The sequence below is a fragment of the Otolemur garnettii genome, unplaced genomic scaffold (genome assembly GCF_000181295.1).
Source record: "Otolemur garnettii isolate 467f Iridium unplaced genomic scaffold, OtoGar3 scaffold00003, whole genome shotgun sequence".
In the NCBI taxonomy this organism is placed as follows: Eukaryota; Metazoa; Chordata; class Mammalia; order Primates; family Galagidae; genus Otolemur; species Otolemur garnettii.
The window spans coordinates 8285995-8310487 of NW_003852398.1; the positions used below are offsets into that span (position 1 = coordinate 8285995).

General features: G+C 46.7%; 1 protein-coding gene across 2 annotated transcripts in view; it reads left to right on the top strand.

Moving 5' to 3' along the window:
- Positions 1 to 24493, top strand: part of SLIT3 (slit guidance ligand 3) — a 620424-nt gene that overhangs the window by 547305 nt on the left and 48626 nt on the right. For both annotated transcript variants that reach the window (XM_003781960.2, XM_012807261.2), the window contains exons 21-24: positions 10762 to 10830; positions 12998 to 13069; positions 13657 to 13728; positions 23147 to 23218. In XM_003781960.2, the coding sequence (XP_003782008.1) occupies positions 10762 to 10830; positions 12998 to 13069; positions 13657 to 13728; positions 23147 to 23218 (285 nt within the window). The remainder of the gene's footprint in view (positions 1 to 10761; positions 10831 to 12997; positions 13070 to 13656; positions 13729 to 23146; positions 23219 to 24493) is intronic.

Here is a 24493-nt window from a genome sequence, read left to right on the forward strand (position 1 = left end):
TTCAATATTGTGGTGTCTCAGGGCATAGGGAGGCCCCAGGAAAGGGAGAGAAACGGGAAAATAGCCAGTTGGTGGAACAGTCAGAACACACACATTTATTATGTTCACTGTCTGTATGGACACAGTTTCCATGCCCCCAGACAACTAGAGTAGTAAAATCAAAGAGTGCTGATCACAGATCACTGTAACAGGTATAGTAATAGTGAGGAAGTTTGAGATACTGGGGGAATTACCAAAATGTGACACAGAGCCATGAAGTGAGCCACGCTGTTGGGAAAATGGCACCAACAGACTGCTCCTTGCAGGGCCCATCTTCAATTTGTAAAAACACATAAAATCTACAAGCCACTAAAGAACAATAATAAAGCAAAAAGCAATGAAACTAAGTGCACCTCTGACCCAAGTGACAGAATGAGACCCAAGCTCCTCCAGGGAGAGTTTCTTTGACCTCCCCTCCAATACCTCCTGGGGTAGGACCTGGCTGCCAGTTTCTGAGACTTGCAAGTAGACCTTGAGTGTGTATGAAGGCTCCTGGCATCCCCAGTGCTCAGAGAGACTGACACCAGGACTGACAGCCCAAGAAAAGGAAGAGAGGTCCTGACAGTCACTGTAAATCCACGGCAACCCTGGGTTTGGACTGGGGCTGTGCTTTGCAGATCTGTGGGAGCAAGTGGCACCTCATGCAGTGAGCCTCACACCTTTTCCTTAGGCCATACCATGCCATGCCATGGGACAGGAGCTGCAGAAAATGACCCAGGTACATGCTCTTTCCTGGCAAATTAAGTGCTAAGTGACACATGTCAAAGGACAAAAATGCTGTGAAAACAACCCATGGCTCTCCATATATTTCCCCAAACATCATGAAAGAAAAACTGGAATAACAAAGATAATTAGATGCAATCACAAAGTAAACTTCAACGCTTTGGGAGGAGGCTTGCTTTTCTGCTTTGGCAATGCTAGCTTTTCCCCGGCCAGGCATGGCTTCCAGTGGGTACCAAGGAAAGTGGCCTTCACTTCTGTCCCTGAACCATCTCCTGGGCAGGTCAGGGGAGGGTCCCTGGGATGTGGAAACAGGAAAATGAGTGTTGGAGAAAGTGAAAACTGGCAGACCCAGAGTGTGGCTTGAAGCCTTTGGTTCAGAGACATTGGCTGAGCCCAGATCCAGGGCTTCCGATGTTAGCTTTCCAGGTCCCTCAGGCATCGTTAGTTATCTCAGGCACAGCTGCCAGTTTACAAAACCAAATTAAGTTTAATTTACTGAGAAGAAGCAAAAACAAAGTTGCCCAGCATATCTCCAAAGGGCAGGGTCTGGGAGTCCATTGCAAACACTCAGGGCCCCCGCAGTACCATCCAAGCAGGAAAGCGTCTTCCTTGTCACCCCTCTGCAAACCCTCTCTAGTTCTTCTCTGTCTGTCTCCTTTAGCTTCTGTCTTCTTGGGTGAGTGAGGCCAAACTGAGCTCTCATTCACCCTTTCCATTCTTGCAACTTCTTATTGATATAGGGCTGTGGTACCAGTTGCCTTCTTTAAGGGAGAAGGAACTTTCAGAGAAGTAAAAAAAATCACTTGCCCAGATCTTATCATTGGTAAGGAGCCCACTCAGGATTAGAAAACAGGTTTGGCCACAAATCTTATAGTCATTCCCATTACACCAGACATTCTCAAACTTTTGGGTCTCGGGACTCCTTTTTGCCTATTAAGCCATCTCAGAATCCAAGAACTTGTGTTTATGTGAATTGTATCTATAAACTAACACTGAAAAATTTTTGAAATAGACATTCAGTATTCCATTTAAAAATCACAATTATGTACTCATTACATGTTTAGTTTAAAAGTATATTTTTTAGGACAAACCAACCACATCAAACGTAATTGAGAAGACTGGCATTATTCTATATTATTGCAAATCTATGTAATGTCTAGCTTCATAGACAACACCTAGATTTTCATATCTATATCACCATTCTCTCTGCTGTGAAATGTTGCTTTGGGTGACATATAAAAATAAAATATGGCTTCACACAGATGTGTGGATGGAAAAGGAAGGAGAATTTGCACAGCCTTTTCAGATAATTATGGGTATTCTTTAATACATGGAATGCACCAAAGCTCAACAAGTGCTAATTTCTTTTTTTGAGACAGAGTCTCATTCTGTTGCCTGAGCTAGAGTGCCGTGGTGTCCTAGCTCATGATCCTCCTGCCTCAGCCTCCCAAGTAGCTGGGACTATAGGTGCCCACCACAACACCTGGCTAATTTTTTCTACTTTTAGTGGTGAAGGGGCCTCACTCTTGCTTAGGCTGGTCTCAGACTCCTGAGCTCAAGCAATCCTCTCACCTCAGCCTCCCAGAGTGCTAGAATTATAGGCCTGAGTCACAACACCTGGCCAAGTGGTAATTTCTTAAAGCCAAGTCATAGTGCAGAAACTACACCCATACCATCTTCTGTTATGTTAAAATACACTCTAAGACGTTGAAAAACTCAAAGGCTATCTTACACTTTGAATGGAACTTTTCCTCATGCAGGGTCTTAGAACATCTTGCATTTGTCTTTAGGAAAGTACTGGTTCACTGAGTTATGCAGATCTTTCAAATGTGGACATATTTCATTATAACATATATTTTAAAAACACCTCCTTTAAGGGGGCAGTACCTGTGGCTCATTGGGTAGGGCGCCAGCCCCACATACTGAGGGTGGCAGGTTCAAACCTGGCCCCGGCCAAACTGCAACAAAAAAATAGCCAGGCGTTGTGACAGGCGCCTGTAGTCCCAGCTACTCAGGAGACCGAGGCAAGAGAATTGCCTAAGCCCAAGAGCTGGAGGTTGCTGTGAGCTGTGATGCCACAGCACTCTACCCAGGGCCACAGAGTAAGACTCTGTCTCTAAAAAAAAAAACCACCTCCTTTAATACTATCACCAATATCATCAGAAAAGTCTTTAAGGAGGGGATGCTCTCAAGCTCAATGTGGTACGTTCGGGTTTTCCAAAATTGTAATTTTTATTTGGAAGCCAAAATTTTACCACTGGCAGATACTGTCAGTTGCTTTTCTCAGAAGTGACAGACTTACTTTGCTCACTTTTAAGAAACTGGGGAGGCCAAGGTGGGAAGATCACTGGCGCTCAGGAGCTTGAAGCTGCAGTGAACCATGATTATACCACTGTGCTCCTGCATTGGCAACCGAGTGAGACCCTGTCTCTAAAAAAGAAAAGAAGAAGGCAGGAGGGAGGGAAGGAGGGAAAGAAATTCTCTACTAAGTACCCATGTCTGAATAACCAGTTTGCCCATACTTTTGAGTAAAAATAGTATTTTATGAAAAATTTTAAAAGTGGCTAGTTCAGCTTGCAACTCAACTGCAGGCAGTCCCCAAGTTACAAACACCTGACTTAAGTACTACTCACACTTACGAAAGGAAGCTATTACAGGCAGTAGGTAAATGTATCTGTTCTAACTTGCATACAGATTCAACTTAGGGACAAACCTATAGAACCTGACGCAGAGACTGATGCCCACAGGTGCCTCTCCTCCTCACCAGTGTACATCATATGATGCAGAAGCTTTTCACGCACGCACACTTCCCATTTCATCACACAGAACATTAAAGTAATGTGCACTCAAGACTTGACAGTTAATACAAATAATAATTTGGACTTTTTCATCAAGGACGTTCCTAAGCAAAATTGGTTTTTAATCTGTAAGTACACAAAGATGGAGACTATAGTGACACTGGTATCATTTGGTTCCAGTGTCCTAATTCATGCTGAGGTGCTAGCAGTTTTATCCACCACTAATTTTGTTCCATCAATGCAAGTGTCAACACCTTGAAAAGGAAAATAATATTTTAATCTTACCGCAAAACTAGTTTTGGCCTCATAGACCACTGAAAAGGTTTTGGAGACCCCCCCCCCAGGCATCCATGGATGACACTTTGAGAACAACTCTGGCAGGTCAGGAACACAGGGAGATACCTGCTGTAAGTCAGCATTAAGTTCCTGATTTAAAAGACCGGTGTATGAAATCCTATGGAAACCGGGAAAGTAGCAGGTGTGAAACATCTCAGCCCCCAGAGTTACTGAAGCAAGTGCTCTCTGCAAAGGCAGGGCCTCGCCACCTTCAAAAAGTACGATTATTTGGGGCAGCGCCTATGGCTCAATGGAGTGGGGCGCCGGCCCCATATGCCAGAGGTGGCAGGTTCAAACCCAGCCCCAGCCAAAAACTGCAAAAAAAAAAAAAAAAAGTACGACTGTTATTGTGGGACTATCTTTTTCGATCCAAGCTGACCTCAATATTACAGAAGAACATAAGCCTAAAAAATGTGTTTGCTTTCACTTATGGGAATGTTTATAAACATCAGGTCCTCCTGGCTCTGGAAACAAACTCTGTAAGCCCATATCTTCATGAGGGCTGGAATCCAAATCTAATACCAGTGAACAGTGCTCCCCCATAGTCCAGCCCTGCTTAGTATCCAGAGTGTCTGACACTGAACTTGGTCTGAGGACCATGAACATGGTCTGTTATTGTCCTACAACTGCTATCCCAGGAGAGGAGAAAGGACGGATGGCATCTCTCCCCCAGCACAATTATTGGAAGGAAGGATTTGGATTAGCATGTGAGGTCCGGGACCACAGTGGAAGGCAGGCTGGCAGTGTGCACATCTGTGTACATGTGAACGTACCCACAGTGCTGACAGGAGACAAGCAAGGGACAGGGCTTGGCCAGGAAGCAAGAGGGCACAGGGCTGAGCTGCCACTCTGGGAGAATAAGTTTGCCAAGTGGTCATGACACAAGGGCTCTGGTTGAAGAAGAGGGAGGGACCTGGCCTGGCCCTGTTAATTCCAAGGACTCTGAGCAGCCTTTTTGGCACAAGGGACAAGTTTCATGGAAGAAAATTTTTCCACAAACTGAGGGGCAGGGGAGGTTGATTTAGGAGTGATTCGAGGGCATTACATTTCTACCTCAGATCATTAGGCGTTAGATTCTCATAAGGAGCGTTCAACTGTAAACCCAGCACGGGCAGTTACAGCAGGGTCTAGACTTCTCTGACCATCTAATGCTGCTGTTTATCTGATAGGAGACAGAGCGCAGGTGGTGACATGAACTGTGGGGATCAGCTCTAAATACAGGTGAAGCTTCGTTTGCTCGCTGCTCACCTCTGCCCTCTGGTTCCTAACAAGCCATGGACTGGTACCAGGGGTTGGAGATGACAGGCTTAGAGGATGAGAGTCTGGAATCCGGAAAGCAGCTTCATAGAGCATTCTCCTCGTCTGCAGGCAGTGGACACACACTTGGGAGAAAGGGCAGAGCAGTGCAGCAGGTGACAAGCCCAGGGAGTGGCACAGGCATTGTGTGCCCCGGGAGAGGATGAATCAGGAAATTCTGCCCACCCTGGTCTTTTAAAAAGCCAGATTTGCCTGTGCTGCAAACCACTTCTGCCACCATTTCTACAGAGCATTTACTGTGTGCCGGGGCTGTGCTGGGTTTTTTTCTTACAGGTACTCTCATTTACTCCTGCTAACAATTCATCAGGGAAAGTTTCATCATCCCCACTTTGCAGATAAGGTAACTGAGGTTCAGGACAACTGAATAATTTGTTTAAGATCACACTGCCAATAAGCAGCAGAGCACAGACTTAAGCCTGGCTATATCTGACCTTAAGGGCTGACCACTAAAACCCTCAAGTGGCCCAGTGACCTGGCTTGTGGGGTCCTCTTAAAAACTGACATCTGCATTTAAGCAGGGAGCAGGCAAACCCAGGCCACTGCCACATTGTTATAGGTACCTGCCAGTGGTTCTGGCTGGGTCCATCCTGATAGCTGAGCCTGCTCTAGGAAGGCCAGCTACTGCCGTCCATGCTCTCATGCTGAACAGGCTCCCCGGAACACTTACTAGAAAAACTACCCAGCACTGACCACATCCTTGCCTTTCCTTGGCCCAGGGAGAAAGGCAGAATTGTACCCCCAGCCAGCTGGAGTGGTCGATCCCATCTTTGGAGAGTGTGCCAGCTCTGGGCACAGCAGTACTGACTAGTCCCAGCACAGGCCCTGGCCCAGAGGAGACCTCAGAAGATGGCATTGGTAGAGGACTCTTCTCAGCAGGACAGAGGCAGGCACAGCCGTCTGTGGGAGAGCCTGGTGGGGAAGGGCATAGGCAGAGAGCCGAGACATCTCTCTTCACTCATGCCAGTGCTGCTGAGTGACACAGGAGCTAGCAGGACAGCAGTGACATGGCAGACAAGGTCCCTCTTCTCAGAAATTCAGAATGGGGGAGAAACACGGTAAGAACACTAACCAGTAAATTAGACCTTCCACACAGGGAGAGAGAAGTGTAGGATTTCCCAGGAAATTGGAGGAGAAAAAGGAGTGAAAAGAACACGTTCTGGGAAGATCTCATGGTGGAAGGATCTTAAATTCAAGAAGTCAAGAAGGCCGTGAGATGGAGCAAATAGCATAAGAAAGAGGGTGATGTGTGCTAAGAGCTTGAGGAGGGATGTGTTACCTTCTTGTGAGCCACGGCAAGGGCTGACTCTACCCCAAGAGGAACACAGGAGCTAAGGAAGAATTTTAAGCAGGAAAGTGTCATGATCTGATTCTCATTTTAGAAATATGACTCTGGAAGAAAACTAGAAAATGAACGGCAAAGGGATCAAAATTACCTTTCAAAAGATGTGTATGTGTGTGTGAGGTCTGTGTACGTGTATGTGTATATATGTTCCAAATCTGCTGGATGCTAGGGTGCCCAGGGCTCCCCCAAGTGCTGTTCACAGAGACTGTCATTTAATCCTCATAATCACATCAAGTTGATGATTAATATAAAGCCCCATTGTACAGATAAGGAAATGCAAGCTCAAAGAAGTTAAGTGCCTTGCCCAAGGTCACACAGCTACTAGATAATGGGGCCAGGAGGTGAGCCTCAGCTGCCTGACTCCTGAGCTGTCCCCACACCATTCCTGGTCTCTGGTGAAAAACCTGGCCCAGAGTGGGGTCTCCAGGAAGGTAGCTGCCCTCCTTCCCCTTCATCATTCAGCTGGTCTGAGTCCTTTGTGTGATGCCTGTCAGTACTGCAGAGCTCCAAGCACGAAGGCAGGACACCCACTCACAGAGCAGAGCTGTGTGGATTTGCATGCGAGGCAGGTGTGTCCTGGTGTGCCCGCCCTGGGAAGGAAACAGCATTTAAATGCAGGTCAATGCGAAGGGTGACCTGCTAGAAATGCTCTGGCAGTTCTGAGGCTGTGGGGCAAGAGGGGAGCCTCCTGAAAAGGTCCCTCTGGGGGTCTGGGCTGCAGGCTGCAGGCAGCTTTGGAGTTCAGACTTTTCATGAAGGGCTTCCTATAAAGCACTCTCCCACACAACCACATCTGCATTTCTGAAGTGAAACCTTTTGATTCTGAGTCTTCTGAGCTGCAACGCCCGGTCGCCGGGGACTTTCTGCGCTGAAACAACTTCAACCCGGCTCTGTGGTGCCCAGCGCAGCTCTCCTGGGGAATTCTGGGGTTTTCATCATATAGATGCTGTTTCCTGAGCATCTACTGTTGCCAGGCAGTGCCCAGAAATGCTGTGGTGTGCAAACAGACAGGTCTGCCGTCAATAATCACAGAGCCACACTGAAGATACCACCATGGGGTTAAATGCTGTGAAGAAAACACACCCAAAGCTTTCGGAAGCTGCAGTGTCACCGATAGGTGTGAGATCAGGGAAGATGCTGGAGCTAAGATGTGAGCATCTGCAGGATTTAACCAGGCAAGGAGAGAGAACTGGCTCCCACAGAGGGGACTGGGGCTTGGGAAGAAGGTTAAGCCAGTGGAGTGGGAACAGAGGCCGAGGGAGTCTGATGCAAGAACAAAGATAGGGCGCGGGGCTGTGGTGGTCACTTTCCTATGTCAGCTTGTCTGTGGCACCCAGTTGTTTGGTCGAACACTTGCTTGGTATAGATGTTGCCGTGAAGGTCTCTGTAGATGCATTTAACATCTGCACTCGGTTGACATATTAAATAAAGGAGATTTCTATCCCTAATGTGGAGGTGGGCCTCTTTTAAGCAGGTAAGGGCCTTAAGTGCCAAAAACTGAGGTGTCCCAGAGAAAAAGGAATTCTGCCTCAAGACAGTAACAGAAATACTGCTTGAGTTTCCAGCTTGCTGGCCTGCCCTATAAATTTCACACTTGCCAGCCCTGTAGTTGCATGAGCTAATTCCTCCGAATAAATAATCTTCCTCCCCTGTTGTCTATGTATGTCCTGTTGATTCTGTTTCTCTGGAAAACCTTTGGCTGATAGAAGACAGACCACAGCAGGCCTTGTTGAATGTGGGCAGGAGTCGGCATTGGGTCACCCTTCTTTAAAAAGTTAATGGAAACTACAGATGGTCTTAGGCAGGCAGGGAAGCTAATTCAACTGGTATTAGTGCAGTACTGATCAGAGCCAGCCTGGAACCCAGAATGGGCACCGAGGGCCCAGGAGATCTAGAAGCAGCTGTGCCCTGAGCCTCCCTGCCTTAGACACAGATGCTGTGGACATGTCTGAATCCCAGTGGTCACTGGTGCTTGTACTCCTCTGGTCAGCAAACATGAGCATTTATACAACATGGCTTGTCCTACAGGTATGCCTGGACCAGGCAAAAGGCATTCCTTGAAACCACTGTAAGTTTTTGTTTTTTTAATCCAGAGTCCTATGAACAACCCTTCTCTGCATGCATTCATTCAACAGTAGTGGAGCTCTGCTGTGAGCTGAGCCCTCTGCTGTGTGCTACAGATACAGCAGGAAACAAAAGTGGCAAAAATCCCTGCCCTCGTGGAGTTTACTTCTTTTTTTTTTTCTTTTTTTTTGGAGACAGAGTCTTACCATATCACCCTCAGTAGCGTGCTGTGGTGTCACAGCTCACAGCAACCTCAAACTCTTGGGCTCAAGCAATTCTCTTGCCTCAGCCTCCCAAGTGGCTGTGACTACAGGTGCCCACCACAATGCCTGGCTATTTTTTATTGCAGTTGTCATTGTTTAACTGGCCCAGGCTGGATTTGAACCCGCCAGCCTTGGTGTGTGTGGCCGGCTCTGTAACCACTGTGCTACAGGGGCTGAGCCTGGAGTTTACTTCCTAGTGAGGGACAGAGAGAGAATAAATGGTGGAGTATGGTATATCTCAAGACTGCAATGGCTGGGGGTGAAAATAAGCTCGAAGTGCAGAGGTCAAACAGCACACGTTGACTTCTCGGCCTCCAGAACTGACAGCTCTGAGTCTAAATCCCAACTCCCGAACTCAGCACAATACCCATCAGCCCAGCTCCAGAGAAGTAAATGAGACAGCAGTCCAGAGCTTCTCCCAAAGCATTGGGACTACCCCCCAGATCATGCTGTGAGTTTTGTTTGGGTTTTAGAATTGTCCTCATCACTGAGTTGCCTGTGAGGTTCAGTACCTTGCCTCCAGGCCCACAGCAAGCCCAACCCATGCTCTGTCTTCAGATGTGCTTGTCACAAGGCCATCTGCACCATATCTCAGCAAGAAGATTTGGAGCCTGGGGGCTTTGATCTGTTTGCGTACTTAGCTCAGGTTTGTTAAGTAGTTGTAGCAGACAAACAGGAGTGAGAAGATGAGCAGTGTAGGAGAGGATAAGCGATGGCTGTTGGCCTGTCGCAGAACAGAATCTGATCATTAGTAAGTCCCTAGGTGATTCGCAGAATCCTAGGTAGTTGAAGTTTGAGAAGCACCAGGCTAGCAAAACATAGGCCTCCGTCTGCCCTTTGTGGAGCTTAAGGCAGGCACGGGACAATGAACAGCAGTGACTGTGTGTTGACGATTAGGAGAGAGGACACTAGGGGAGCTTTAAGTCAAGGGAAACACCCAGGAGATCAAAGCAGGTTTTGTAAACTGTAAGGTTTTGCCATTTTGTCCTGAAAGCAACAGGAAGCCTAGGGAATGGGATTTACAACAAGGGTGGGAGTGAATGAATTGGCCTATGTCAATAGTAATAACCTTTGTAATACATGAATCCATAATTACAGTGAGACTTTCTCCTCTTGTCTTAACCACACTCTAGTCTTCAAGGAGGTGGCCTCACCCTAGATAGAGAGGTCAGTAGAACTAGGCTCAGGCTTTGCCTGTCAAGGAGGAGTACCCCTCTGTTTGGTGCATCCTCATTCTGAACCCCTGTCCCCTCCTACCAGCTGGTCCTCCAGCAGGGTAGCATAGCACAGTGCTCCAGGTACTAGAGATGGGCCCCTATTTCCTCAGCTTCCAAATGCACCTCAGAGATAGTCAATGCTGAATTGTGTTCTTAAGATGAATTGTGACTCAGTTCTCCCCCCATCCTCTGCTAGCTAAGCAGAAGCAGTTTGAAGTTGTGGTAAGAGCACAGCAGGGAGACTTGGGTTGAAGTCCTTTGCTGTGTGACCCTGCACTAGTATTTTGACATCTCTAAACTTCTGCTTCCTGAAGCAGAATTCTGCCACAGAAGAATATTGTGAGGGCCGAGCATAAGGAGAGTGCTCTATTTATTAAACAAATGTTTATTGAGCACCTGCTAGGTATCAGCTCTGTAAACAGGCTTGGGGGATCCAACAGTGGGCATTGTTAGACAAGAACCCTGTCATCATGGAACTTAACTGATCTAGTGAAGAAAACTGTCACCATTTGAATAATCACACAAATAAAGATGAAATGACCAAGGTAGTGTGTGCTTTAAAGGGAGGAACCCAGCTAACCTGGAAAGTCAGGGACCTTCTCTGAGAGTGACCATTTTGCAGTGTTTCTCCCAAGTGTTGACACTCTGCACTTCCTCTTCAGGTACCTGGAAGGAAACCACCTAACAGCTGTGCCCAGAGAGCTGTCCGCCCTCCGACACCTGACACTCATGTAAGGGGCCTGGGGCTGGGTGGCACATTTGTTTTTCTCTCCTAGGGTAGAAACGGAAAAGGAGGGTAAGAGAATGGTTCTTCAGGCTGGGGAAGCATCTCCACACCTTTCTCCCTAAGCGGAGAAGGGAGAGGCAGATGGCAGGAACAGACCAGCCCGGTGTGCTGGGTCTTACCCAGGGAGACCTATGTGCAGAAGTGCTCAGAGCCTGGCATCACAGGCCATCTGAACCCCCCTCCTGCCTGCCTGCTGAGATCCAAACTTGGTCCCTGCACCTCTCAGTTTCCAGCTGCTTGCAAGCTGTGGCCACACTTAGGTCTGCCCAAAACATAAACAGCAGTTTTTTCTTCCAACTTGTTTAATTCCCCAGAAAATGTCCCGGGTAGGTTGTTTGAAGTGAGGATCCTTCGGGTGGCACTTGTACTGGCTAGTAGCTCCAAATCTGCCGAGACCCAGGAAAATAAATATAGAGGAGGGTTGCTGGGCATGGGCATCACCCAGGAAGCAAGGTGGCCTACAGGCTTTGTCCCTAAACAGCCTGAACGCCCTGCCATGATGGGACCCAGGACAGTGCAAAACAATTCCTTGGGCAAGTGGTAATTGAAAGATGTCCATGTCTGCTTAGGCGGCAGGGAGCTAGCTCACGGGAGGAAAGTGAAAGCTCTTTCAGAATGAAGAGCTTTGGGGAAAATGGAGAGCCCACTGAAAGAGGGGAGAGAAAGCCACCTGTCTCTGGCCTGGACTTCTAGATAGTCTCAAAACCAGCCTCTAGATGAGGAGCTCTCAACCTCAGAACTGTGGACATTTGGGGAGATAATTCCTGGTTGTGAGGGGCTGTCAGGGACATCCCCAGACTCTACCCCAACAGATGCCAGGAACTCTCCCCACCAGCACGACAACCAAAAATGTCTCCAGACATTTCCAAATGCCATTCAGAGAGCAAAAGTGGCCATAGTTGAGAACCACTGCTCTAGAGAAATGGCTCTGAACATCACCTGATTAGAGGAATCACCTGAGCAATTATTAAAAAAAAACTAATGTTCAGGCTCACACTGAACCAACTGGGTGAGAACATCTGGGCGTGGAATCCAGGCATCAGAGGATTTAAAAGCTCCCCCAGATGATTCTAATGCTAATGTTGCCTCTGCTCTGGTTATTTGTCTTTAAGAAGAAGCCTGAGATTGTAGTTGGACAGCACCTCCACTAGCCTCATTCCTCCTAAGAGAGATCTGATAACATGGAATAAATGAATCTCAGAAGAGAAGAAGGGATGAGGGACAGCAAAAATAATTAATTGTGGAGAAGTTCTAAAATAAGGAAAAATTATTATCTACATTATGTTTTGTTGGTATAATGAAGTGGTAGAATGGGTGAATGTAGTTGAATGATTAACTGAATAAATTCACGGAGGGATGGAGGAATGAATGACCATTGCTTGAATGATTGAATAAATGTTTAAATGAAAAAATGAATATTTCGGTAAATAAGTGGATGAAAGAATAGATGGATGGATGGGCTGTTTGATAGGTAAGTGGGTGGACAAATGGGTAGGTGAGTGAGTGGGACAAATAGATGCGTGAGTAGTTTGTAGACAGGTGAGTGAATGAATGAGTGGGTGAGTAGATGGATGGATGAATGGATGAGTGTATGGATAGGTGGGTGGGTACATGGGTGGGTAGATGGACAGATAGATGTTTGAGTAGATAGATGAGTGTGTGGATGGATAGATGCATGGGTAGGTGGGTGATAGACAGATGGGTGGGCAAGTGTGCAGGTGAGTAGATGAGCAGATAAATAGGTAAGTGCTTAGATTGATAGATGGGTGAGTGAATGGATGAATGGATGAGTGTGTGGACAGGTGGGTGCATGAGTGGGTGGGTGGAAAGATAAATGGATGTTTGAGTAGATAGATGAGTGTGTGGATGGATGAATGCATGGGTTGGTGGGCAAGTAGATGGGTGGAGAGACACATGGGTAGACAAGTGTGCAGGTGAGCAGGTGGGTAGATAAATACATAAGTGTGTGGATGGATAGATGGGTAAGTGAATGGATGAATGGGTGGTTGGGTGGATGGATAGAAGGATGAATTGTAGGCATGTGTGATGCTTGGGAGTGGCCTCCTACAGATTGAGAGTAAAGCAGGCCCTTTCTGTTTCACTTTTCCTAGTGACCTGAGCAACAACAGCATCAGTGTGCTGACCAATTACACCTTCAGTAATATGTCTCACCTCTCCACCCTGTGAGTACATGTTTACCATACCCACTGGGCTAGCCGAAGATGGCCACTCTTTCTGTCCCCCCAGACAGAGTTCTCTGCTCTAGTGATCCTCAGGGCCACGGTTGCCCTAGCTTAGAGTAGATCTTAGTCATTGGAAGGAAAATAAAGTAAGACAGGACTCCACCGTCATGTAGTTAGAGAGGAACTAGAACCTAGCCACCTCTGTGGAAGGCTCTCGTTGGAATACCTTCTATGATGTGTAAATTTTCTTTCCCAGTGGAGAGTTTCCCTCCAAATTACATTTTGCTCAGACCCATTTATTTCCCATTAGCTTTGCACATTTTGAGCACTCACCACGTGACAGTGGAGGGAGGCGATGGACAAGCTGGGTAGAGTCAGGCTGCTGTGGAACGTGGAAGAACATTGGGGCAGTGAAGCCAGTGAGCATCTCCGTGGGCCGTGGAGGTTTCCCTGCACTTAGTTCTCAGGATACTTTTGTCAGTATATTGAGGGACCATTCACTGTTTCGGGTTCACAATGTGAGCAGGGCTCCCGTGACTATCTGAGAATAGGAAAAGTCAACAGGGCATGTGCCCGCTCTTCCACAGGATCCTGAGCTACAACCGGCTGAGATGCATCCCCATCCACGCCTTCAACGGGCTGCGGTCTCTCCGAGTGCTGTGAGTACCCCCCTGTGCTGGGTTTGACTGACATGGTACTGAGATCAAGCAGGAAGTAGATGGGCCGCTCCCCTCCCCCATGCTCCTCTGCTCAAAGCCTGCTCCACCCCTTAACACACCCCTCCACCCAGCACCCTTATTTGCTCAGTGAAGTAGAGAGAGCTGCTCTCGAGACTCAACCATTCCTAGGGTGCAGCTCACTTCTCGCCAAGGACAAAACCTTGAGCAAATCACCCAACCCCTCTGAGTTCCCACTTTTTATATATAAATGGGATCAGGAGCCCCTCCTTTGCGAAGATTGGGGTATGAAAATATATTCCGCTCTCTGGTATTGAGCACAGTGTGTGTCCCCTGGCAACATTTTGATGATCATTCTGCATACAGTTGCTACCTCAGGCTTCCGAGAGGCGATGAACACTGTGAACCTCTGTTAGGAAGCAGAGTGTGTACACCAGAGATCACCAGCTGAAGCCTAGGGGCCAGGTCCCGCTCACAGACTGCTACTAGTTAGCAATTTTGTAGCTGACTCTTAGAGTGTCTTTTAAAATAACCACATTTTTAATAAGCTGTCAAGATTTAAGTACCAAGAGGCTTTTTTATACAAATCCTAATGTGCACACACTTTTGGAAAATTGAGACTCCTGGCCATCCCAGGGCCTGGCCTGTGCGTTCCTGCATGGCTGAGCAGCCCTGTGCAGTCTGCAGCCTTCATACCCGGCACACCCTTGTCACCTGCAGGGCCCAGTCTTACACATGGATAGCTAAGTGTGTTCTCATCCGTAAAATCAGATAATTATGGTAATTGCCTGGCAGAGTCTTATGAGGATTAAATGAGATACTGTACGTAAAGCACTTAGCACAGCTTTGGCATTATAAACACTTAGCAAATATTCATTTGTCAGTGGGTGGAATGGCTCTTGCCTATAATCCCAGTACTATGGGTGGCAGAGGTAGGTGGATTGCTTGAGGCCAGGAGTTGGAGGTTGCAGTGAGCTATGATTGCACCACTGTACTCCAACCTGGGCAACAAATCAAGACCCTATCTTTTAAAAAGTTTTTAATTAAAAAAAATTCATTTATTATTACTGTTCTCACATCATAGCTTGCTAGCACAGGAAGGTACCCAACCACCACCCTTAACCCTGGGTCCAGTTGTCAGCTGATTTTAGGGCCTTTCCATCTTCTGCCTATTTTATTGACCAAAGAAGATTAATCTTTTGAATATCATCCTTGAATAATACTCCGATAAGAATAGAAATGCCAGACTCTTTGCCCCAAACCTATCAACTTTTTGTCTTTCTGGAGTATTATTAGTACAATAGTGATCACCACATTTTATGGAGCTTTTTAAAAACATTCCTTCATCTAATCTTTTGCAATGGTGCTATGAGGTTGAGACAGTCATGCCCATTTTAAAGATAGAGAAACTGAGGCCCAGACTGGCGAAGTAACTGGCCAAGGTCCAGCAGTGAAGAGGCTGCAGCCTCCTGACTCAGAGTCCTGGGACCCTTCCCAGGGCTCAGCAGCAGTCGGCAAACAGCACCCAATGAGCTCGTCCATTTCAGAGCCTCCGGGCTGATGTGATTTATCGAGGCCCACAAAACACCGGTGTCAGCGACAACTCCCGCCACATGTCATCTGCACTGTTATTAAAAATCAATTCTCTGGGGGCAAAGAAGTGCCCGCACTGACAGCGTGCAATCTGTTATTGTCACTTATTTATTATCTACCTTCTCTGGGGAGTTTGAGAATGGAAACATCAGCAGAACCATTTCCCTGTTTCCCCGGTTGAACACAGCAGGAGATGGGCTTGTCTCATTGGCCGGGGCTGAAGCTGGACCTGCTTGCCTTTTTCTCACCATCCCCCCTCCACCTCCCACCTCCCACCTCCATCCAAACCTATTGTCTCCCAGTCTAACAGTTATATGCATGGGTTTGCGGCTAGGGGGAGGGACCTGCCGATTTTAAAGGAGTCTGTGTATGTCCATTCATAATGAGAGTTCCAGTGGGGCAATTCCGCCTGAAGGAGGGAGAGAAAGGGCTGGCTGTCCCTCTGTCTGCCTGCCTATCTCACTCCCCAGGACCTTTCTGTCGGTCCATCTCCCACCCAGCTCCACCACTCACCCTCAGGAGCTCATCAGCAGTACACACAAACACACACACACAACCTGCTGGGTTTTGCTTCTCGAATTAAGAATCAGTAGGCTTTTAGCATCATCATTTTAGAATTATGGGATCTGGTGGATAAAAAGGAAACTTAAGAGTTTCTCAGTCCAACCATCTACCTCAGTGGGGAGCAACCATTTTCTGCGTAAGGTCCAATTCAGGAAAAATAAAAATGTTTATGGACTCCATTTTTTTATGATATTTGTATCCTTTCTCCCAGTAATTGCACATCTAGGAATTTAGGTTAAAGAATAATCCCAAATCAGGGAAAGGTGCCATGCATTAAGATCTTTGTTACACTGTTATTTTTAACCTAAATTTTGAATATTACCTACAAGGGCCACGGGGGGAAAATGTTTAAGGAAACTGATGGAACCAGTCAGTGAAGCACAATGATTAAAAGAAGCACAGATGAAAATTACAAGTGCTTACTGCATCGGCATTATATGGAGAAGTAAAACTTAACTTGTATGGATGTTAAAATTATAACTTATAAACATTTATACCTATAAAGAAAAACTGAGAGAAAGCAAATGAAAAAAATCAGCGATAGCTAACTGTTACTATGAAGTAATTTCTGTAATAAATGGAGGCAAAGTTAAAGGAGAGTGAAGATAGTAACACGTGTTTACAATTTAGGGCAGTGTTTTTCAACCTTTTTTATCCCAAGACGCACTTGAACCTATGGTTAAACTTTCATGGCACAATTAAATTATGCTGATCAAAAAAAGAATAAAAAAAGAATATACTTACTGTGCTTTGAACTTCTTTCCTATGATCTTTTAAAATGTTCATGGCACACCTGAGAGCCTTTCAAGGCACACTGATTGAAAATCACTGCTTGAGGGTAGCAGTTCTCAACCTGTGGGTCGAGACCCCTTTGGGAGTCGAACAACCCTTTCACAGGGGTCACCTAATATCAGATATTTACATTATAATTCATATCAGTAGCAAAATTACAGTTATGAAGTAGCAATGAACATAATTTTATGGTTGGAGGTCACCACAACATGAGGTGTTGGGTCACAGCATTAGGCAGGTTGAGAACCACTGCTTCCGGGTGTTTAAAAAAGATAAGAGTTGTTTTTGGGGGGTGTTTTTTGGTCAGGAATTGTGTTATCTGCAACTGCATTTGAATATTAGTATATTCTTTCCTCATTTCGGGTTTTATTATATTGACTAAAATCGCAGAAATGACCTAAGACCAAGGGATGCTGGGTGTCTGGGGCAGGGAGGAAAATGAGCTTCAAGGTTTAGCTGTAGACAAAGGTCAGAAGGTGATTTGGAAGGGGTGTGCGTGTGCATGTGTGGCTTTGCACCTGGGGGGGGCGGGGGGGTCTGCGTGCACTCAGGGGTGGATATGAATACTTCTCAGAGAACATGACAGGAGGTGATCAGGGAGCACTGAGTATAAAACATGGTGTGAAAAATAAGATGCTTTTCCTACTTCGCTCCTAATCTAAAAATAGCTAGGAGAGAAATTCTTGTGGACATTCTAGCCCTTCTCCAGGGATCCATTCATTCCCTGATTGTTGCCCCAGACCGAGTCACATGCCTTATGTGCCTGTGGTCCCAAATGCCATTCCCTAGCCCCAGTCCCAGCCCCGGCCCAGGAGGGCCACCTGGAATCAGTTAGCACCAATAAGGCAGTTTGAATGTGTGCTCAGGAGGGAGCCAGCAGGATGATCGTGCATCCTCCTCCCATTTTTAGCTCTTAGTCTCTGACGTACGATTGCGCTGTTTATTCACTTAAGGCTGTTCATCACTATTCTACTGATGACGTGAATCCTCCCTACGACATCCCTGCAGAGGGCTCCAGTTGCCCTCTGCTTTATTACCCTCCAAGACGAAAAGCTCACTCCCTTCCCATACAACCCCATTTCACTTTTGACCACCGTCAGAAAATTCTTCCTATGAGCCAAAAGGTGACATCTTGTGACTCCCCAACTATGGTCCAGGCTTGGCCCTTTGGCACCTCCAAAACAAAAATAAAGAAAAGTTTACATTTAGAATTGAAGAACGAGTCTTGGAAATTTTCCTGTCCAAACTTTTCATTTATTGTAAGATAAGGAGGCAGATTCAGAAAGCTTAGGACTTGTTCAAGATTATTCTTTCATTCATTCTTTCCTGAATGCTACTATGGGTTAGTTGCTTTGCTTAACTCTTAGGGAAAGAATAAATAGTAAATGAGACATCATCGTCGGCCTCAGAGAGCCCTTGGTCTAGAAGAGGAAATAAGCAATGACAATACAGGGTGGTAACTGAGACAAGAGCCATAGGATCACAAGTGGGAGGCACAGAACCCAGTCTTGGCCATGCCAGAGGCTTTCTGAAAGGAAGGTTAATAATCACCACTGACATTCATTAAACCATGACTACAGCATGACTGCTTCACCCTATGAAGAATACACCACTATTATCCCCGTTTCACAGATAAATAAACAGGGGCTGAGCAAGATTGAGTAACTTGCCCAAAGTGACACAAGCAATAGCAAAGTTAGGATTTGAACCCACAACAGTTTGCTTTCAGTATCATTCTTCTTAACATTTGCATCCAAGACTGAGACCCAGAAGCAGTGGGATTTATTGGAGTCCATAAACGCCCTGGACAGAGCCCCTGAGGAAGGGCAGGTGCATTGGGACAGGTGTGCTAGATCTGTCTTCTGGGGGTAGGAGTGGGGAAAGGTGCTGACAGATAGCCCTGAGGCGTGGGCAGAACCAAGGCTGGAACTTACGTCTCTGCTCCCAGCCCGGTGCTCCTTCTACTGCCTTCTACCTCCTCCCAGGGGTACGTCAGCCTCCAGTTTTATTCCCAGCCATTTCATACTTTCGTTGAAGACTGACAGGACATAGCCTATTTAAAAATGAGCTGTTTCCTTCCCTGTTCTGAGAGGCCTGTGGTGAGAACTAAAGAGTGGGCTGGAGTGGGAGGCACAGGGGCCACTCAGACAAAATGCAGTGCATCCCCTCTCCTGTCTTGGACCCAAGTCATGACACTCACCACTGAGCTTGAGACATACAAGCCGCACACCCTCAGGCTTCTACCCTATGTGGCTGTCTCCTTCACAGGAATGGTTCCCACAATACATCTAAGAACACAGAGGAGTCAGAGCCATGATGACAGTAGTCATGGTGAACGTGATTGAGTGCTTGCCGTGGGCAGGTGTCCCTCATTTGGCTCCTGACAGGCAGGCACTGCATTGAGTCCTGTGCCATCTGAACTGCTGGCATCCTGTCTTTTAATCCTTGAAGCTAGTTGATGAAGTGGCATATTTAATCTCCTCCTAGGTAAAGGGATCAGCTCAAACCACCTCATGCATATAAAGAATTTACCGAGTCAGGCAACTGAAGAATTCAAAGGCAGGTAATGGGCTCTGGCCGCTGCAGGTGCTTCACTGATGCTGCCAAAAATGTCTCTCTCTACCTCTCAGCCCCGCCTTCCTGAGTAGGTTTTGCTCGAAGGCACTCTCTCTGCCTGTAAGGCACAGAGGGTGCTAAGGGGCTGGGTGTTTACATTCTAGTAGCTTAGTAGCCCCACAGAATGAAACTGCCTCTGACTCAGTAGTTCCAGAGAAAGCCCCAGAAATGTCTCTCCTTGCCCCACTTCAGGCCACATGCTCAACCTCAATCCAATCAATGTGACTTAAATTGGCCAGACCTGGGCCGTACCTCCACCCAGGAGGCCAAACCACTTGAACTGAGACCTGAGGAAGGTTGACTGCTGGTAGAAAAGGGGAGAACTGCTACAGGAAAGAGCATTGATGCTGAGCACCTCACACCCCCCAAAAATGTACTACAAGTAGATAGTAAAAATTCTGTCATTTCCAAGATGAAAAAACTGAGGCACAGAGAGATTAAGTCAATTGTCTCAGCTCTCACAGCAGAGAGTATCAGGGGGAATCAGAACAAGGCAGCTGACTCTACAGCCAGAGTTCTCAACCCCCAGATCACCAAGGCCTGGCCTCATCTGCATTCTAAAATTCCCAAGTCTGCCATAAATATTTCTTGAGATTCAGGAGGAGGAAAAGAGTTCCAAGCACCAGAAGATGAGCTGCAGGTAGTTGAGAGGCTTGCCAACTCCAGCCCCGTCAGGTGTAAGGGAGAAGAGCGGCCTCATTCATCCACTCCTCTGGTATCCTTTAAGATGGTTGATTGACCTACAAGAGTCCTTCCTGGCTCAGCACCTGTGGCTCAAGTGGCTAAGGCACCAGCCACATACACCTAAGGTGGCAGGTTCGAATCCAGCCCAGGCCCGCCAAACAACAATGATGGTTGCAACCCAAAAAAAATGGCCAGGCGTTGTGGCAGGCACCTGTGCTCCCAGTTACTTGGGAGGTGGAGGCAGGAGACTCGCTTGAGCCCAGGAGTTGGAGGTTGCTGTGAGCTGTGATGCCACGGCACTCTACCCAGGGGGACAGCTTGAGGCTCTGTCTCAAAAAAAAAAAAAAAAAAAAAGAGTCCTTCCGTAAGGGCCTAACCAAGAGTGAGAACCTTCCATGTAGGCGATTTCTTTAGTTACCCTAGTAAGTTACAGCCCTGTTACTCTACAGCAGGGCTCCACAAACTTTTTTAACAGGGGGCCAGTTCACTGCCCCTCAGACAATTGGAGAGCTGGACTATGGGCCCCGGGATGAGTCTGCTGCTAAGCAGGACAGGCAGCAGCAGCAAAAACATCCGGCAGGCGGGATAAATGTCCTAGGCAGGCCACATGTGGCCCACAGGCCGTAGTTTGAGAATGCCTGCTCTACAGATTAGGAAAATCTCAGTGGCCTCACTCTCAATAAACGGGAATGTGACTTGCGGTATTACAGTGCCAAAACTGCCTTTGGATCATTTGGTGTTGTTAAATTAGGGCTTTGTGCCTCTCGAGGGGCTGCGGATTCATTGGGAAATGATTAACAGTGGTGCTGATGCATTTGCAAAACAGCAAGTAGCCTTGAAGTCCAAGTCAGTAGCAGGCAGGGGCTGGTGTGATTCATAAGTAACGTCATGAAGTAGAGAGGAAATGATGCTGATAGAAGTGTTTGGAAGCATAACTTGCTCCTTCTCACCCAGGACATTTAGAAGGACAGTTTACCGTCATCCTGCTGTCCCAGCTGCCTAAGAATTGAGGATGACTTTCACCCTGAGAATTTCACCACAGAACTGTGAGGGGGGAGGAGAAAGAACTAATGGTGATGAGGATGATGACAGAAGACAACCAGGAGGGGGAAGGAAATGAGGTCCTTGCCCCGGGTCACAAGAGAAAGCGTCTCAGCAGCACCTGGGAGCTTGTTAGACACGCAGAGTCCCAGGCCCACCCCAGACCCACTGAATCAGAATCTCTGATTCAAGGGACTCAGGAATTTGCAAGTTACTAGCTTCTAAAGCTCACTCCGTATGAGAGCCACTGTCCTATTATTAAGTGAAGTTCACGTCTGTATTTTAGCTGGAACCAAGGATAGGCTAACTTCAGCTGATAGGATAAAAACAGCAAATTTATTAGTTATTATTCTGTTTACACTCACATTGTCAACACTAATCATCTCTTTGCTTTCCTAGGGCTCTCTGCCTGCAATAAAGTCACTAGTCCTTACCCTTAAGAGCACTTTATCAGCAGCACAGGCGACGGTGCCCATCAGTCACTAAAGAAGCCTTTGAGCTTCTATGAATTTCACTCACCTTGCATTTCTCAGGCCAGACCCAAAGCAAATCATCCATTTGGGGATTTTTTTATGTAGTCGATTAATCCTTTAATGGAGGATGTAATCCATGAATTGTGGATTTGCTCTTGTTGTGACTTGAGCACAGAGCAGTGTTCATTCGATTTTTTCATGGACCTACCCTCCAGGCAGGTATTGAAAGCTTAGTGTACAGCACCACTTTGCAAGTAAGAAGAGCTCCTCACTGCCTGTACCATGAGGTGTAGAGAGACATGACTAATACCACGCGGGTTGCCTGGCCCCTTGGACACACTGTTGGAAGATGCAGTCAGATGCACGCAGGTGCCAGACTCTGCAGGTGTGTGGCTGATGCCAACCCGTGACCCTTAAAGATGAGGGTCTGGCCCCAGGAAATCTCCTCAGGAGCTGAGTACCACCCCCGTCCCCAAATGCACTAAAGTCTCTTAGTGAAGGGAGTCAGTTTACTGAATTCCTTGATCTATACTAGATATCCTTCAGACCCTTTCACAGATATTTGTAACGATTAATCACTTAGCACTTAGAAAATGCCAGCTCTCTCGGCGTGAATTTAATATATCCACAACCTTCTGTGGCAAACTTTTTTATTTTACTCCCATTTTACAATAGAAACTGAGGCACAGAGAGGGTAACTCAGAAATGGCAAAGTCAAGGTTGAAATGCACACAGGCCAGTTCTTCATATCCCCTCTGAAACCCCAATGGTCCCACTGCGTAGATATGCCTCACCACTTTTCAGACGCAAAAATAGAAGCCTAGAAAAGTGTATGTAACTTATCCAGCGATCCACAGCTAAAAGGGATTGACTTCTGGTTCCACCCCAGGCCTATAAGGTTTAAAAGTTCATATTCTTCTTCCCCAAACCCTCTACTCCAGTGTTTCTTAACCTTTTTTATCTCATGGCACCCTTGAACCTCTAGTTAAACTTCTATGGCACACTTAAATTATGTTGATCCAAAAAATAGAGTGAAAAAAGAATACACTTACTGTGCTTTGAACTTCTTTCAAAAATAATTTAGTTGGCTTGGCACCTTAGCACAGTGGTTACAGTACCAGCCATATACACCTAGGGTAGTGGGTTCATACCTAGCCTGGGGCAGCTAAACAACAATGACAACTGCAATAACAACAACAACAACAAAAAGATAGCCAGGCATTGTGGCAGGTGCCTGTAGTCCCAGCTACTTGGGAGGCTGAGGCAAAAGAATCACTTAAGCCCAAGAGTGGGAGGTTGCTGTGAGTTGTGATGCCAGGGCACTCTACCCAGGGCCTGGGTTAGAGTCTGTCTCCAAAAATATATAATAAATTAATAAATAAGTTAAATAATTTAATTAGTGATCTTTGTAAATTTTTAAAGTACACTGGTTGAAAAATCACTACTCTCCCCCCCACCCCGCTGCTGAACTAGGCATAGAAACATGTATGTACCCACAGTGAAGGGGGCGGCCCCGGCTGCTGTCTGGTGGGGCTCTGAGTGCAGTGAAGGGTCGCTGGGCTCAGCAGGGAGGCTGAGAACGTGGGGTGAGTTCGCTCGCTGGGTGCTGCCCTTCTGACCGCCGCCTTCTGCTTCAGAACCCTCCATGGCAACGACATTTCCAGCGTTCCTGAAGGCTCCTTCAACGACCTGACGTCTCTTTCCCATCTGTAAGTAGCCGTATTTCTCTCCAATGTGCTTTCAGAACAGAAAATGAGGGTAGCGTCAGCGACCGTGTCATGGCTGCTAACCTTCTAGTACGTTCTGTGTGCGTGCAGTATACCTTCCTACAGCGCTCCACCCTCTGCACATCATGGTCTCTGCCTCCTTGGCCTTCAGAGGCACCCTCAGTTGTGTAAACAATGTAAATATTTAATAAGAATCAACAGAAAACACTGTGTGCTAAACACTTCAGACAAATTCTCTCATTCCTTACAGCAAGAAGGCATTTTTATCCCCTTATTATTCATGATGAAAAAGCACATATCCTTAGCCACACTGCTGTCCGCACTGAATATTCCCTTCTTATTTTACACAGGGGAAACCAAAGTCCATACATCTGAGGTGACCAGTTGAAAGTCACTATCAAGTCAGTGAGACATTGGACTCGAACCCAGGTTGCCTAATTCCTAAGCGAGACCTCTTTTCTAGATCAGGGTTCTCTACATTTTTAAAATTATATACCTGAATCAGTGAACATTTTTGATTTTGTATCCTTCTATACATGTATTTAATCACTTTTGTATTGTGTGTATACACTATAATACTGATAGTTATCTATATTATAATACATACAAAAATAGAAATGTTAAAGGATGTACATACACGTATATATGTATTTGAAAACAGTGGTTCTGGCTCGGCACCTGTGGCTCAAGTGGCTAAGGCGCCAGCCACATACACCTAAGGTGGCAGGTTTGAATCCAGCTTGGGCCCGCCAAACAACAATGAGGGCTACAACCAAAAAATAGCCAGACATTGTGGAGGGCGCCTGTGATCCCAGCTACTTGGGAGGCAGAGGCAGGAGACTCGCTTGAGCTCAGGAGTTGGAGGTTGCTGTGAGCTGTGATGCCACGGCACTCTACCCAGGGGGACAGCTTGAGGCTCTGTCTCAAAAAAAAAGAAAAAAGAAAAGAAAACAGAGGTTCTAGTATTTTCCTTCTAGACATCAGTTTGGAGATGTCTGCACTGGACTTGCCCTTCCTCCCCTGCAGTTTCAAGCTGAGTGCTTTGAAGCTGCCTCCTAGGCTGCTGGGTACCAGAGCCTGCCTTCTCTGCAGAGTACGTCTCCCATAGACACTTCAATTGGGCACAAGAGCTAGACAATCAGACGGCCGGAAGTCTAGGAAGCCCCACAGGAGGGGTGGGATGGGGTTAAGGATTGACTTTTACCAGGGTAGGTGAGAGCCAAGCCTGTGCAGTGGGAGGGGCTTGGTGAGAGTTGA